The 17,725-nt window shown below is 37.3% G+C and overlaps 1 protein-coding gene across 1 annotated transcript in view; it reads right to left on the bottom strand.

Annotated features, from left to right (window-relative positions):
* Positions 1-2,358, bottom strand: part of GALNT3 (polypeptide N-acetylgalactosaminyltransferase 3) — a 21,828-nt gene extending 19,470 nt beyond the window's left edge. Inside the window, exon 1 of the mRNA XM_012724868.1 lies at positions 1,734-2,358. Within this exon, the coding sequence (XP_012580322.1) occupies positions 1,734-2,248 (515 nt within the window). The 5' untranslated portion in view covers positions 2,249-2,358. The remainder of the gene's footprint in view (positions 1-1,733) is intronic.
* Between the last annotated feature and the right edge of the window lie 15,367 nt (positions 2,359-17,725).

Here is a 17,725-nt window from a genome sequence, read left to right as displayed (position 1 = left end):
TTGATCTGCCTGTTCTGCTCCCTACTCTGTCTCTGGTGAACCCTCTCACCCTCCGCATCTCTGGCCTGTACCTCAGTTCTGTATGAATAAATAAATAAAATCTTTAAAAAAAATCTTAAACATTGCAGCTTCTTAATAAAAAAAATGTTTATCTTTAGCTGACATTGACCATCATGTTGAAGAACAAAAATCTTGTTTCTTGATTTGTAATGTGAATTATTTTTTGGTCAAGACAGTCCCCAAATCAGGAAAGTGAGATACTGCATTTTAAACTATTTAATATAGAAAAAGGAATTGTATGGCAGTTTCTGTTAAAAAAAAAAAACTAGAATATTTTATGGACAGTCAATTATTTCTTCACATGTTCATTCAAAAAACAATGAGCAATACAACCTTCAATCACCCAGATTAGAATGGAGCTAATTCACACTGAGAGACTAAAAATTGAAGCAGGTATTCATAATCACAAAGCTATAAAAATATTAGTGAAACCAAAGATGTAAGTCTAGAAAAGTTCTTTTTCCCAGGTTCACTTCCAAATATAATTTGTTCTAACTAGATAACAAAATAATTAAGCACTCATTTGCTTATAATTTGCCTACCTGTCATTTCTAACTAATCTACAGAGGTTTTGTAAAATACTGGGAATTCACTTCAGTTGTTTTAGTTGAAAAAGAGCATTTGAACACTATCTCAAAAATGATAACATGGTTAACTAAGGACCAAAAGACAGCTTAGAGATTCTGAGGGAAAATATTTGAAATATTGTATACTTGAGATAAATGTGTAAACAAAGTGACTCAGTAAAAAGGAATGCTGATCTCTCAGATGCTACAGGGAGACAACATTGTAAGTATGAGAACTTACTCCAACTTTAGAGAGAGAGTGGTAGTTAAAATAGTAATTGTAGCAATATTATACCTTAAAAAGAAAGGTTACAAAAGACAGACATTTTGCAATATAATTAAAACATTTAAATAACCACAAAACTTGTGACTTAGTAAACAGTTACCTAATAGCTCCAAAATCTTGACTTATTTTTTAACATCTCTATTCTATAGTAATACACAGAGGAACTGAAACAATTCTTCCACCTCCCACATTTCCCATGAAAACTGTCCAATATTTCCTCCTTAGTAAATGAGAAAACTAAAGCATTTAAGAATAAAGGATTTAGGCCTTCCCTGGTGGCGCAGCGGGTTAAACCACAGCACTAAGAAGCTAAAGCCATTTCCACATGAGTTCAATTCCCCTCTGCCCGGGAGGTGACCATATGGCGCAGCAGATCTCTCCTGACCCGCCCGCTGCTCCCCTCAGCAGTATTCTTCATTGATCTGCCTGTTCTGCTCCCCACTCTGTCTCTGGTGAAGCCTCTCGCCACCCCTGAGCCTCTGGCCTGTACCCCAGTTCTGTATGCACAAATAAATAAATCTTTAAAAAAAAAAAGAATAAAGAATTTAATTTTTGTCTATAGAGGTTAGTTCTAGAATTTGGTTTTCTAATACCTAAGATGAAATGTTTCATACCTGCAATGCCAAGCATAGATACAGATATCAAGTTACAATAATGGCAGGAAAAAATAATTTTAAAAAAATAAATGTTTTATAATTAAATTATGTTTGCTGATTGTTGGCCTCAGTGTGGCTGAAGAGCAAAACAACTTCCCCTCAGGTATTATCCTACCCAGCAAACTCTGTTTATATATTGTAAGCAATGAATATCTTTCAACATACTCAGGAGGTCGAGTATCTGGTCCAAGGTCTCGTTGTAAAGAAATTCTGTCACTTGCAAAAGCATTAAAACAGTGTTTTGCTTCTCCACGTTCTTTTTCCTTCTGTTCTTCAGTACTTAAATTGGTTGTCTTGAATGCTTTACCGGAAGCACCAGGTGCATTAGAATCCTGAGGTGGGCGGTCAAGAACGGGTTTCAATTCTGCTGCTGTATAATATCCTTGCAAACAGGGTCTCTTACCAGCATCAATATTTTCCCTGACAGGTGCTCTTATTTGCATTTTTGGCATTGCATCTTTAATATTGTTGACAGCTTCCAGCATAAAGTCAAACATCTTGTTTTTGTTTTTCATATTTCTTTCCATACTTGTTTCCTCTTTGGAATGTTGAATACTTACTTCTCTTTGCATTAAAATCAAAAATAGTATGAAGAAAAATATTATTGCACCAAGTTTCCAGAACTTTTTATGGTAATATCTTTTAAGAGGTAATTTCACTAGTCGCCTTAGGTGAGCCATTCTGACATTAAAAGTTTGTCACTTGACAAATAACAGTTATAATTTCCTCTGTTACTTATATTTTTTATCATAGATTTGCTGGCAAGAAGGTTTCTTTAAATGGTTATACCTATAAATGGAAATGATAAATGGCATTAGTAGCTATCATTTCTATATGTACAGTTCATCTCATTCATTCCACCACCACCTGAACATAAGCTACAATAAAGTATTCTTACAGTCAACAAGAATGCAAAGTTTTCTCTGTACAAAGAAATTTACCCTTTCAGGAGAACACAATTTGCTATAATTGCAATACATTGGAGTTACATAATATTAGGGATTTTTCACCTATTTAAAAAAAACACCCTTTGCTAATTCAGTTAGAATCTACTATGTGATTGCATAAAATTATTTTTATAAATATGTTGATGTTAAAAGGAATACCTCAGTTACAACTGTTTCTACCTAGAAAAATTAGATTCCAATATTTCTCAACTTTTGATGTTACAAGAGTCTCACATAAGGATTAAAGGGAACTCTTAAGCTTTTACACTGTTCAAAGATATAATGCAAAGAGTTTTAGAATTACACTTTTGTATCTGCATAACATATATGTGTTGTAGAAGGTACAGTAACAAAATTAAAGTGATAACTCTTATCATCAAGGGGGAGAGTATGAAATTTGCCATGTTGGTAGGCAACCACAAAGAACTGTGATAAGTGATAGGGTGAAATGTGAAAGCAAAGCAACATGAGGGTAAGGAGAAATGTTAGGGAAGTTTTCTGAGAGATGACATTACCAAGCAAAATTCTGAAAGGTAATCAATTTTTTTTGGCAAGTGGACAATATCAAGGAAAGGGAATTATGAGTACAAAGGCATAAAGCCTGAGAAGACATGATAAGACCTTGAGTATACCATAAGTGAAAGGCACCAGGAAAGAATAGGAGATGAAGAAACTGGAAGATCAGTTGAAGACCAGTTCTACAAAGTAAATTTGGAGTCTACCAATTTTGTCCTGAAAAGATGGAGAGAATTGAATGACTTTAAAGAAGGAGCATAAACAACTATATAGTTTAGAAAATCACAGGTTCCTCAAAACCAATAAAAGTGATGAACACCAAAGAGATGAGTAAAGTAGAAATGATGGCAAGGATTGATTCAAGAGAGTTCAAGAAGTGGAATCAAACAGAATACAGTGAGAGAAAGGAGCGAATAGGAGGTGGATGGGTAAAGTGATTCGTTTAACAAGTAGAGTGGATATAGAAAGACAGATTTGGGTGGGAATTAGGGACATAATTGTTCAATTTAGACATGACACATTTGAGATGCTCGCAGGACATTCAAGGTGAGTTCCTAGGAGCGAAAAGATACATGAGGCTGAAAATCAGGTTTTTAAGGGGTCAAGGGAAGCACATGGAGAACACATAGTGTCTCCTTATTTGAAGTAGTTTACCTAGAATTACTACAATATTGGCAACTTAGTGGGAACCCTATAAATGTCTGTTGACTGGAAAAGGGAGAAGAAGACTAAAATTTCATTTATTATTAGATAAAGTTGATACTCCCATTTTACTGACAAACAGTAAGAGTCAAATAGATGAAGCAGCTTGATCAATGTCATTCAGTTTAAGTGGAGGAGCAGAATTCCCCTGCCTCTGCTCAAATTCAAGTCTGATGTAAAATCTGACCTTTCAATGAAGATATCTGAAATAAGGTTTTTGGTGCCTTAAAAGCAGGGAAACAAGGGAGGGGAAAGCCCAGGGAGACAACTACAACTTGTTTCATTTCACTTAGGGGGAGGTTTGTAGACAAATGAGATTATTTTGGTTTTTTAAAGAAATTAGCAACTTTTGGGGGAAGTAAAAAAATATCAAAAATTTTTAGCATTTTTTTGATATTTAAATTTGATATTTAAGTAAAAATCCTCAATTTGAATTGAGGATTATACGGAGGATTAAGAGGTTGAGACTGGACCCTCCCTGGTGATGTAGTGGATTGGAGTGCTATACTACAAAGCTAAGCCGAGCTGTGGCTACTTCAGTGCAAGTTCGATCCCCAGCCCTGGAGGTAATCCACATGGCGCAGCAGACCTCTCCTTTGTCACCCACTGCTCCCCTTAGCAGTATATTTTGTCCATCTGCCCATTCTGCTCCTCACTCTGTTTCTGGTGAATCCTCTCACCACCTCTGGTCTGTACCCTGTATCCCAGTTCTGTATGCATAAATAAATAAAATCTTTCAAAAAAAAAAAAGAGGTTGAGACCTGTTAGTAGTGATCTACTAAAGAAGGAAGGTGGAATTTTGTCCTTTCAGGTTACCAATTGTGGATCATTTTAAGATTCCAATATAGATACCTCAGAATTTTTATATGAGTTTTCTGTCCTTTACTGCTAATGTACAATAATAGGCTCCCATTAATGATAAATGGCACTTAACATTAAGCATTTCCCATCAGTGGTCCTCAACACTTGGAAACACATTAGTGTAAAGTGCTTTAAAGATGCAGGTTCTACTTCATGTCTCTCCTCTAGAGACTTCTACTTAATTGTTCTATTGCCAGGACCTAGGTCCTGCTTTTGTTTTTATTTTTAAGTCTTCTAATAAATTATAAGGCGGCAATGGTTAAGAATCATTGATCTAGGTCACAAGAGTTTAGACAAATTAAAATACATCTCATAAGGAAAGGGCTATTATCTATCAAAATGAAACCATGTTATTAATTTCTAATAGTCCAAAGTAGGTTTTCAAACCAGATTCTTGATGTAAGTTGAAAAATTTGACATGAAGAGACAAGCAAGAATGACCTGAAATTTCCTGAAAAGGATCAGGATAAAAGCTAGTATAAGTAAGCTTTGGAGTTTTAGCAAAAATTATGATGCTGTAAATCTTTTTTTACTATTTTCTTTTCTTCAGAAAGATGGAAAAACTAAGACTCTGAACAATAAAACACACAATCCAAAAGACACACAATAAATGAATGCACAAATCAGGATTCTTAGTTCCTATTCCTGGGTATAATGCTAATTTCCTAGATCATGTTTCTTGTCAGTTTCTTGTCAAAAATGAAGACCTATGTAAAAACAACCCATTATACAAAATAAATCTCTCCTAGCACCAACTTTGAGTTGGACTCAGAAGTTTAAGCATTGGATAAAACACATCAGCACAACAGCAAACTCAGATATAAGAAGTTATATTTGTACATCAGAAATGATTAGCAGATAAAGAGTTTTTCTTTTCTTCTTTCTTAAAACATTGAACACATATTCAAAATATTCTCAAAAAAAGGGGGGATAACATAAAATAGTTTCTTATACTAGGGAAAATCTAACATTCAGTCAACTTTTAATTCTAAATCCTTGTATAAATTAGAAAAAAATTCTATTTTTTCTTAAATTAGAAAAAAGATAAACTTTGGAGACCTGTTCTAATAATTGATTTATGACCCAATATATGTGTAAAAATTAAATCAAAAACATCTATAAAAGGATACTTTGACAGGTTAAAATGATATGCATTATTTGTGAAACTGAGTTTAAATTAATGGATTACTGGTCAAGTTAAAAATTTGCTTCCTTCTGAACAAAAAGAACAAATTAGAATAACTACAAAACTATAATTTTATAATCTACAACCTAGATTCCAGTAATCTAGACTACGGTTTCCATGGTTTCTCAAACTTTAATGTGACAATGATTTACCTGGTGATATTTAAATGCAGATTCAGATGGGAAAACATCAATATAACATCTATCTTTATTGTCATGGTTGTATCTGCAATTAGGAAAAGCACTCATTGCAAGAATGTTTTTGTTAGTTGAATTAAAAGATACAACTGAGGCAAGCTTCTAAAGCAGTGAAAAGCACAACTTCATAACTAATGGCACATGAAAGTAGCATTTAATATAGTAAGAGTATAGTGGTTCTTTCCATTTCTTGTTTCTGTATTTGTGACAATAAACCTTTACAGCTCTAGGGGTTTAAGGTCTAGTTCCAGTTTAATTTAATTGACACCAAGCCTAATTGGTGGATGAAACTTGCTTGCAACTGAATTCAAGTATGGCATGAAGAGTTAAAGGTAACCATATAAAGCAAGAAAATACAAAATTATATTCCCAAATCCTCCCTTAGATTATAGATTAAGAAAAGTACCCTATTGTGAACTAATACTCATTGAATCTTTGCCATATTATATAGATTTACTTATTGAATTAAAAAAAAAAAACCCTACTCTGATAATGAACCCTTAAGTGCTTGGGCAGAAATTTTGAGGCCTCCTAATATGCTGGTGAAAATATTAGGGAAAGGATACATGACAGGAAGCCATTTCTGCTTGTATTTATTGATGGAATCAAATTTCATGGTCATTTGCCACTGTGGTTTGTTAGTTTGATTATTAAGTTCACGTTCACATCCTTACTAGCAATTCTGAGCAGGAAGTGACCTGTGGATATATGACAAGGAACAAACACTGATGCTACGCAAACTGCATTGAGACAGTTAAATGACGTCTCCAAAGAGGAAGCAGCAGTCATGCCTCAAAGAGCCCAGCTCAAGGCAAAGTAGCGTTGTTGTTCTCAGGGGCTGGAAGTTCCTCAGAAATCAGCTAGCTGCTGTGATTGTCATAACTTAGGATGATTTTTGTCCTAAAGAAGGATGCCTTTCTAAACAAATATATCTTCAAGTTATGTCAAAAAAATGTAGTGGCAAAGTTGACCTCCAGCAACTGTGGAGTTGGGCATGGTGAGATGTTCAACGTCTCAACCACACCTGGCCAAATAAACATCTCAATGAACAATTTCTTTGTAGGTGAAGGTTGTGAACAGGATCTTGACTTGTGAACATATAATTCTTATCTTTATAGTTTAGAGCAAACTAATAAATGGGGTGACACTACCACTGGGGTTGGGGAAAATTCACATTCCCTCTGGCCACAGCTGCAACTATGAACAAATTTCACACAACGTATGAAAGATGCAGATTCATTATTTATCCTGCAGAATAGGAGTTTGAGGAATAACTCAAGTGGTCCCACAGATTAGCCACTTAACTGTTATTTTCCCAGACAGAATGGCTGCATTTTAAGAGATCTGTCCATATAACTATTCACATCTAGTAAATACAATTGATGACTTCTGCATTCCTAAGGATTCAGAAATTATTTAATGACTTGAGCCAAAAAAAAAAAAAAGTTTAATCTATTAGAAGGAAAAAGATTAGAAGGAAAAAGATTAGTGTAACAAACAGCTAGTTAGTGAGAGTTAAAGAGAATTCTAAAGAATACAGGGACAGTAAATATCAGAGGTAACCACTATCTAATGGTGGTTATCTGAAATAAGTGCTCTTCCAGGTAAGAGCCAAGGATGAGTCCACCCCTCACCAGGACTGAAATTTCCACAGAAAGGGCAGTGTTGACTCTCTGATGAAGGAAAAGTTACCTCATTAGCAGATCTCACTGGTGATACTTCCAGAAATCTGTCCTCTGGAGTTAAGGGAAGAAACTGTCCATTCAACAGAAGGTGTGGAACCCTAGACCTTGCTAGGTGTCTAAGTGCTAAGAACTGCAGCTTGCTGGATACAGATGGAACCTGGAGTTGAGAAGCTGTTCGCTGCAGGACTCCAGAGCCTATCAAGTGCAGCTTGGGCCAGTATGGGTCCACACTAATGCCTAGATAAACATTGGGCTGTTGGCTTCCTCTCACCTAATCTTGTGAGATTCCCAGTGAGCCCATGTGTGGGGCTAAAGAGAGGAGTTGTGAAGCCATGGCCAAGGCTGGAATAAATATATGAGCTCTGTGGTTCCAGAATATATCATTGCTGCCCCATTGGAGCTCAAAAGACAGTCCAAGGGGCATTGACTGCAAACTCTAAAGAAAAAGTTGTGCCAGGCATTTACCTAGCACTGGAGAACACCATGTGAGAAGTTGAACAGTGAGAAAAACTATTCCTAGCAAGAGCCTGGCCAGTAAACTGTCCTGAGCCAGGAAGGGAAATTCCTTCCACCTTAGCTGTCGCTCAGCACCTTCTACTGACAAGCTTTACATTAGGCCAGCCCAACACAGAGGACCAATTATTAGAGAGCAAGTGAATAACATGAATTTGGAGATGAGACACTAAATTAATAGGTAGCAGTCTACCCTTTTGACTCAACTATCCTAGGGATACTTTCCTGCACAGCTGAAATCTTACACAATTAACAAAACAACTCTGCATTCTGCCTAATAAGAGACAAGCATGTTTCTTAGAAGTGAAAAGGGGAGGAGATGCAGAGTGCTGCCAACACCTTCGTCTCCTTTGTTGTGACTATGTAAATTACTTTCAAATTTTCACATCTAAAGATTATGTCATAAACGTATTCTCTTAACTGAATATTTTAAAAAAATAGAAAGGAGAGAAGAAAAATATTAGAATATACAAATAAGGGCCTCACTGGTGGCACACGGGTTACAGCGTTAAAGCTACTGTCAGCCACTGTGGCCTGAGTTCAGTCCCAGGCCAGGGAGGTGACCCACACAGCACAGCAGACCTCTCCTGTCTCACCTGCTGCTCCCCCAGCAGTGTACTTAAGTCCATCCTCCTGTTCTACTCCCTGCTCTGTCTCTGGTGAATTCTCTTACCCCTCTGCATCTCTGGCCTGGACCCCAGTTCTGTATTTATAAATAAACAAAAATCTTTTTTTAAAAAAGGAATATACAAATAAACACATTACATATAAAAAGCAAAGAGAAAATGTGCTAAGTTACTACAGTCCTCAATTATCTAGTGACAAGAAGCCAAAACTGATACTAAAGCTTCCTTCTCCCACTACTCACTCTGTGTTTACCTTGTTCTCAAGGGCATTCAGTGAGTCAGTACATGATTTTGCTGATAAGAAGGACAACGACATATCCAGAATATTGATCAATTTGAGTGGGCACAAATCACTGCTCTCTCAATGACAGAAGAAGTGAACTACAATCATCCTACTGCTGAGTATCTAGCTGACACCCCTAGGCACTCCATGTTGGTTTCTGCAGAGTAGTAACACAGCAGTAGTGCCATGCAGGCTTTTTTTTTTTAGATGGATTTTTTTAAAGTAGTTGTAATAAAGTAAAAACCAAAATATTTAATATGTTGGCAACTATAAACCAGATATACTCTGCAGAGGGCAGAGGAGAGAACAGGATCAAAATAAGGGTGGGAAGAGCACAAGGGACTATGGTGATGGTACATGGATGAACTGGTGTGGAAATTTTACAGGGATTATACCCAAGATGATAAAGCATACATTGTGTAAAAATGAGAATGATATAAATATATATATAAAATAATAAAAATAAATTTTAAAATAAAGATTTTTATTTATTTATGGATCTTAGAACTGGGGTGCAGGCCAGAGGTACAAGGGTGAGAGACAGGGTGGGGAGCAGAATGAGCAGATCTATTGAGATTCACTGTTGAGGAATCAGTGGGCAAGACAGATGAGGTCTGCCATACCATGTGGTTCAGCTCCCTGGCTGGGGATCGAACTTGTGCCACAGTGGCCACTAATAGCTTCATAGCACTGAGACTGTAACCCCTATGCCACCAGGGAGGCCCCATCCAGGTCAATTTTTTTTTTTTCGTTTTAAGATTCATTTATTTATGCATATAAGAACTGGGGTACAGGCCAGAGATGTGGGAGGTGAGAGATTCACCAGAGACAGAGTGGGGAGCAGAACAGGCAGATGTACTGAAATATACTGCTAGGGAAGTAGTTGGTGGGCCATGAGAGGTCTGCTACACCATATGGGTCACCTCCCTGGCCAGGGATTGAATTTGTGCTGCAGTGGTTGCAGACAGCTTCATAGTGCTGCGCTTTAACCCATTGTACCACCAGGGAGGTCCCATCCAGGTCAACTTTAAACAGAAATTCCATGCCACCTAGCCAGTGCATACTCAGTCTCCATTCCTGTCACCAAAGGCACTGTTCAAGAGACCACTGAGCAAGAACTGGGGTGGATGGGGAGGCTGACACTCACAGAGTTGTCGTTTTGTCTACTTGATTACTAAGAACTTAGGGTGGGCATACAGAGATGGGACATGGCTTTCTTCAAAGTATCACTTTTTGAACAGCCTATTTTTTTTTACCTCTTCCTCAAACTTGTCACCAATCTTATAATCCTGTTCCTTCCAACTCCCTGACCATACAGTCAAACCATTAGCTGCTGCCCTTGGACCATTATGGATCTGTATTTTTGGACATCTCTTATTCTAGATGTAGCTGATAATCATGCTACTATTCAGAATTCTGCCTACTAGGAGAATTTTCGTTCTCCACTGTCCTTCACAATTATTCATGGCTGGGATGTATTGTTGGAGCTGTTCACTGGCTGATACCAGCATCTCTCGCAGATTCATCTATAAAACAGATTTGAGGTTTTTCTTCTTTCATCAACTAGACTAAGGAAATCCCCAAGAAGACAAAGCATGGATTGAAGGATAGGATGCAATACAATAACAGGAGCTGATAACAGAGGACTCTGAGTGCTTGCTCATGCAACTCACTTGTTACTTTCCATATCTGTCCAAATTCTGTCTCTTACATACCATTTTCATTTGATGATAGACTGCTTCTGTGCATGGTCAAACTTATGGTGAGGTAGGTCAGACAACATGTCCACATAGTTACATGGAACTCCCTGATCATGCACTCATAATAAACAGCAAGAGCTATTTCTTAAAGTGTGATCTGAACACATAGACTTACTTAGAAATCCTACCAATCTTCACTGTGATTCTGCTATTGGTGCTTGCCAGAGGCTTCATACAGACGTCATCCCTTTTGCTACAGATACTTAGAAGAATCATTTGATCTGTCAAAGCTGAAGTGGTAGTATACAGTATAGTGTGCACTGTGTCCTGAATTTGTCACATAGCTTCTCTTGCTCTGATCATTTCTCAAAACCAGCAGTCTTAAGGTTATTCTGTAGATAAGCTGAAGGAGCATATCTTCAAATATGGTATATGTTGTTTCCAAAATTCAGAAAGGTTTATTGAGTGAGCATAGCAACCTATGAAATCTCAGAAATATTACTGAAATGTTCCGAATTTCTGTGCAACTTCACTGCCCCCTGGTTTTCATAAGCTTTACTAAGACATCTAAAGTACTTGCTACTTTCTACTCAACAGACAGACGAGGTCCACTCATCACTAGAGTGACCAATGTGATGTTTCGTATTATGCTGATATGATTAAAATTTCTAAGGCAGGAGAACTGACCTGGTCGTGAGGCAAGACCGTGAATATACACAGTTGGTCCTGCTATATAATCACAAATTATAAAGTGGCATAGAACAGGAATGCAATTAATCAAGTCAAAAGCTGCAAATCAAATGCCAGGGTCTGTGTTGATTTGTTCAAGTAAAGAAACAATGTTCTGTTCAGCAACTCCATTTGGCATCACCCAATGATTAAGTTTATAAAAGTTCAGTCCCTCTCTAAGTGCCATCTCCTAACTTCAGCACAGGCTAAACAGGTGGATTAAATGGTGATGTGATTGATATCCTAAGTCTTATTTTAAATCTTTGACCATGGCATTAATCTCAACAACTTTCTGACGGTTATCATATTACGGGTTTACCAATGACTACTTGGCTCTCTAGCACAACAGTCCTCAATTAACGATGTGGAGGCCAACACAGAATTCTGTCAATTATCTAGTATGTCCCCATTATGCACTAAGGAATTGGGGAAATTGGTGCATGGTGGGTCTGCTGAACACCTAGGTGCACTATGAGTCAGAATTTCACTAAGACTCCATCTATTCCCTGACCACTATAAGTTAGCATTTTCAGTTAGCACTTTGGGTCTCCAGGACTTAGTGTGAAAGATCAGAGTTTAATAGCTCCCTTTTAAATTGCCCCAAAGTCTGTATGGCTATGGATCCCTTTGGGGGAAGGTTTAGAGAAAGATTTATGTTATAAATCTCCATGGCTTGAGACCATGGAGCAAATTTCTTTCTCAAGGGAACCAAGCATCCATTTCAATAGAAGGGCTCTGGTCTGTGAACTGACTTAAATTTGGAAACTGGAGAAGAGGTTCTGATTCTTAACTGTGGCAATTGAAGTCAACTTTTTTGTTACCAGACCTAAAGTTTTCCCTAATCCATACACAAGGTGATACTGTAGTATTATCAATTTATTTGTTAGCTAACACTAGAAGTTCTATCACAGATATTATCTAAGCCACTAAAAGCGTGTTTAACCCAGTGCCTTCTGGTAACACAAATGTCCTTGTTTCCATCATCATCTATGTACCTATGTACCTACTTTGTCCTCCATAGTTAAGTGCTGCCTCTTGGCTTCTACTACTATGGGCGCCCATCACTTCCACTGATATCGGGGAGCCAGTTTCAATAACCCACAAAGGAGAAACAAAAATCTCCAGTCTCTTTAATTAGTGCAAGGGCTCCACATACTACTGGTATTCTGTTTTTCCAATACTTTAGTGAAGTGAGTATCTGCTGGGTCTTGCCAAGGAATACAGTTGGAGGATGGTAAAGCAGGTTACACACACACACACACACACACACACACACAAATCTAATCAGACATTCCTTTTTGAAGAACTCTAAAACTCATGAGTAGTAGATAATTTCAGGCCCTCATTCTCCTTTTTCAGTCCCAGATATTAAGAGGCAGAACGATGGGAAAACAAGGGAGTAAGGTTACTTGCTTAATTGCCATCACTGTGCATTCACCTTTCTGCAGGATTATCCACAATTCATTTAGTAAATACACATCCTCCATCTCTCAGTTTCTATTACTACCTAGAAAAATTGTTAATAAATTTTCTGCAAGGGCCAAATAGTAATTTTTTTTTGTTTTATTTGCAGGCCTGATGAGCTCAATTAAAAATTATACAACTATATTTCTGTGGTGCAAAAGCAACCACAGACAATCATAAATAAATGGGTGTAGCTGCATGCTGATTAAAAAAACTTTAGAGATTTATTTTTATTTATCTAAGCATAGAAGAACTGGGGTGAGAGCCAGAAATGTAGGGGTAAGAGGATTCACCAGAGACAGACTGAGGAGAACAGGCAGATCTACTGAAATGCACTGCCATGTGGGTGAGCTCCCTGGCTGGGGATGGAACTTAGCTGCAGTGGTTAGTGATAGCTTGCTAGAGCTGAGACTATAACCCCTGTACCACCAGGGAGGCCCTGATAAAATTTTTTTACGAAAACAGGTATTGAACTGTATTAGGCCCAAGAACCACAGTTTGTTGGGCCCTTATGTACAAGTTTTTAAAAATTCAATCTCAACATTTAGATATTTTCCTGTACTTACCCTTTATTCCATTTGTAGTCATATACCCCAATGTGAAAATAACAAAATTAAACCTTCACAAATCCATAACATCAATTTTCAAAAGCTTTGTTAAAAGCAATGTCTGGGGACCTCCCTAGTAGTCTAGGGGTTAAATCTCAGCTTTGCCACCGAAGGTCCTCTGCAGCGGCCTGAGTTCAATCCCCAGCAAGGAAGATGACCCACATGGCACAGCAGACCTCTTCTGTTTCGCTCATGGCTCCCCTCAGCAGTGTATTTTAGTAGATCTGCCAGCTCTAGCTCCCCACTCTGTCTCTGATGAATCCCTCACATACACCCACACATCTCTGGCCTATACCCCCATTGTTCTACACAACAATAAAGGAAATCTTTAATGAAATAAAATAAAGTCAATGTCTACCTTGAAAATTAGGATATATACTAACCAAATTTGAAGCATGCAACATCCCTTCACTTATCCACTCACTACCTGACATCCCACATTACCCATTCTTCATGGTTAAGGCATGAAAAGACCATTTTAATATATGTTTCAGATGGGAATTAATCGGTGTCAGATGAAAAATTAACTCCTCTTCCAACAACTGACCTCAAAGGGTAATTTTCCTCAGAATTGTATATAAGCAATTACCACACAGAGTGGTCTCTGAAATATATGCTGAATGCCAACCTCCACACACGGAAGAAAGGAGGACCTAAGTCTATAGGATCTGCACTTACTTAAATTATTTTAAGCAGGGTGATGACTTAATCACAACTGAAATTTATAATTATTATTCTTAAAGCTCTACTGAATTTGGACTTTGTTGAGGGGTGGGAAAATCAGAGAGGAGGTTGGAGGTGATTAGATTATTAAGACTCATCCAGTGAAAGATGAACAGAAAGGGTGTAGAGACTTAGGGAAAGATTTGGGAGGCGGAGTTGTTTTAATTCAGTAAATAAATCAATGTAGAAGCTGGGAAGAGATTTAAATTGTCAAGTGTGTTATGGATGGGTCAGGAGACCTATTGAAAAAAACCAGTTAATGGGAGTGTTCTCTGTTCTGAATTATCTGAAGAGGTAGACCTGGAATTAAAATAGTGGGGCAAAAGACCAGCATACAATAAAGGAGGTAATGCTAAAAATAAAAGTTGTAAGGATACTGAGATAATAAACTAGTCTTACCCATTTCAAAAAGATGAGTCGTATCTCAAAAACAGAGATCATGGCCAAAAGTGCAAATAAGATAAAATTTCAAAATGTGCACTAGAAATTAATTGTTCTCCGGAAATGGACCCCTTCTTCCATTGGGTATTTACCATGAGGTGTTTTTTAACCTTATCTTCTACCTTTTTAGCCTTACCCCATTGGACTCAGAATTATGAAACTTGCCAGTCTCACTACTCCAGTGTCTACCTGTGTATTATCAGGTGTGAGGAAAACTTTTAGAAATTTATCCCACAGATATGCTAAGGCACATGTGAAATGAAAATCTGTAAGTTTGAAAACTAAAGCAATGTTTTAATATCAAGAGGTTGATACTACCCATAGGGAACTAAATAGGTAAATAGGTAAATGGTGGAACCCTAAATAGGTAAATGGTGGGTTTGCTCAGTTAAAACCAAAGAAGATACTTTAAATGCTGACATAAAATCATCACCATAATATAGTTAAGTGGTAAAAAAGAAGGGGTCCATTTCCGGAGAACAATTAATTTCTAGTGCACATTTGCATTTAAAAAGATAGAAAATATAAATATTATTTTCAAATTTAAGAGAGTATTTATTGATTGCCTCCAGAGAGGAAAACTAGGTATTAGAAACCATAAAGATATATCATATACCCTCCTTTTTTTTTTTTTTAAATTATGGACCATGTGAACATACTACTTTAAAAAATAATAATCAGGGAAAAGTGAAAGTGGAATAAAGATTTACTGACAGCAATAACTCAAATTATATTCATAATTCCTCAGGATGGGATATATTTCATCCAAAATAAACAACAAAAGTAACTGGGCCTCAGAAATAGATTCCATTAGGAAATGTCAGAAAGGGAAAAATTCACCAGAAAACATGAAACAGGCCTAGAAAACAATAATATAAATTGGAACAAAGGGACAGACAGCTCTAGGCAGGGGCCAATAAATCTAATAGATTTGATTAGGTCAGAATTCATACTGAAAAGGAGTATGCAGAAATAGAAATTGATATATGGAAAAATTAAGAAAACTTTTTTCTTACACAAGTTATTATTAACACCAGCATTTAAAAAAAGGAAAGAATTCTACAAGGAATCATACATTTGCATGACTCACCAGTGAATAATATTTACATAACCATAATAAATGAATTCTAAAAGGCAAACAATCAAATGTGAGAATTATATTAGGAGGTTGCAGGAAGAGCAAAAGGTACGTGTTTGAAAAAGCTAAATATTTATCAGATATAAAGCAAAGTCAGTGGATAAAGCCAAATACTAATACACTAAGACACCCCAGAATAAGCATATTATTTCAAAAGGTAAACACTGGAAGAAACATTGAAAAAGTAAAAAGAAGATAACATCAGGCAGCAGCACTGGGGAAGAAGAGGACTAACTAGATTTTTGTCTCTGTTGTGAGCCCTTTAATAATCCCATTTAATTTTATTTACATATAAACAAGATAGAACTACCTTATTTAGAATCAGTGTGCTTGGACCAGAATTTTGACTCTGATATCTCTTTAGCTCTGTAGATTAAGACAAATAACTTAAAGCCCCAAATTTCCTATGTGTAAAATAGGAAGAAAAAGCATCTGCCTTAGGAGGGTTGTTTTGAAAATTAAATAATTTGGTAAATTGTTTAAATATTTTAAACACAGCATGTAAGTGGTCCATAGTAAACTAATAAGTAATAATACTTATAATGACAACAAATGTTAGCTACTTATTCTATAAAAATAAAAGGTATAAGAATTAAAATCCAATTTTAAACATATGAGGTAGGGGTTCCTATGAGCTGGCTACTAGATGGCCATGCATGAGCAATTGTGACCTATTTGGCATCTACCCATCACAGCAGAGAATTCCTCAAGGACTGACGGAGCATAGACTATATCACGAGGCAGACCAGGGGACGCCTAGGCCGCTGTTGACCTGATTATGTGACTATCTCCATAGTGCTCTCAGGATAACTCTGCCTGTGATAATATCAAATTCTTTGCTGATGTATTTGTCTCTTGACATATGGTCAAGATGTCCCCTTCCCTATCCCTTGTAAAACTTCGTCCCCCATTCCTATTCCACCCGCCTCCAAACTATTCATCACACTATTATCACATAATGATACCAGCCTGTGTGCTTTCAATTAATGGCACAAAAACTTCTGTTCAAGTACCAAGTCCTGCCTTGCAAACCTGTTTCATGACCGCTGTGTATCTCAGAACAAGTTTCTGTCTCAACATAAGGCATATGTTTTTTTAAAGATTTATTTATTTATACATACAAGAACTGGGGTGTAGGCCAGATGTGCAGAGGCTGAGAAGATTCACCAGAGTCAGAGCGGGGAACAGAAGAGGTGGATTAACTGAAATACACTGCTGAGGGAAGCGAGGGAGAGACAGAAGATATTCGCCATGCCATGTGGGTCACCTCTCTGGCTGGGAATCTAACTCATGCTGCAGTGGCTGCAGATAGCTTCATAGGGCTGCACTTTAACCCCGTCCCCCCAACATGAGGCATATATTAAAGCCTACTCCTTTTGTGAGGAAACGATGTTTTGGTTTTGTTTTTTTTTTTAAGTTAACACTCCCAGTTATTAAGTAGGTTTTTATTTCTTTTGTTGACATTCTTTACTCTAGCACCTAACTAGAGGGAGGAGGTGGAGACAGGTGAAAAATTCCAGTTAGAGCAAGTGTTGAAAATGAGAAGTGCAAGGTAGAATCTGAAGGATGAGGTTTAGCCAGATAGGCCAAAAGTTCTGGGCAGGGAGAATGGCACTTGCAGGAGGCAGGAGGAATACAGCCAACACAAAAGGTAGCAGAGAATGATGAGAGTTGTGTGCAGGGCAGCAGTTAAGTCATGCCAGGCCTTCAGGTCCTGTTAAGGAGTTTTGTTTATCCTTATGGTACTGAAGGGTGGGAGTGCTCTAATGAAGGGGTAACACAATCAAATGATTTTTAAACACAGAGTGTGGGAAGCTGAGTAGGAAGGGGTGAGAAGG

The sequence above is a fragment of the Condylura cristata genome, unplaced genomic scaffold (assembly GCF_000260355.1).
Source record: "Condylura cristata isolate star-nosed mole 26May11 unplaced genomic scaffold, ConCri1.0 scaffold00002, whole genome shotgun sequence".
Lineage (NCBI taxonomy): Eukaryota > Metazoa > Chordata > Mammalia > Eulipotyphla > Talpidae > Condylura > Condylura cristata.
The sequence above is the reverse complement of the archived record's forward strand: the minus strand, read 5'-3'. Positions and strand labels throughout refer to the sequence as shown.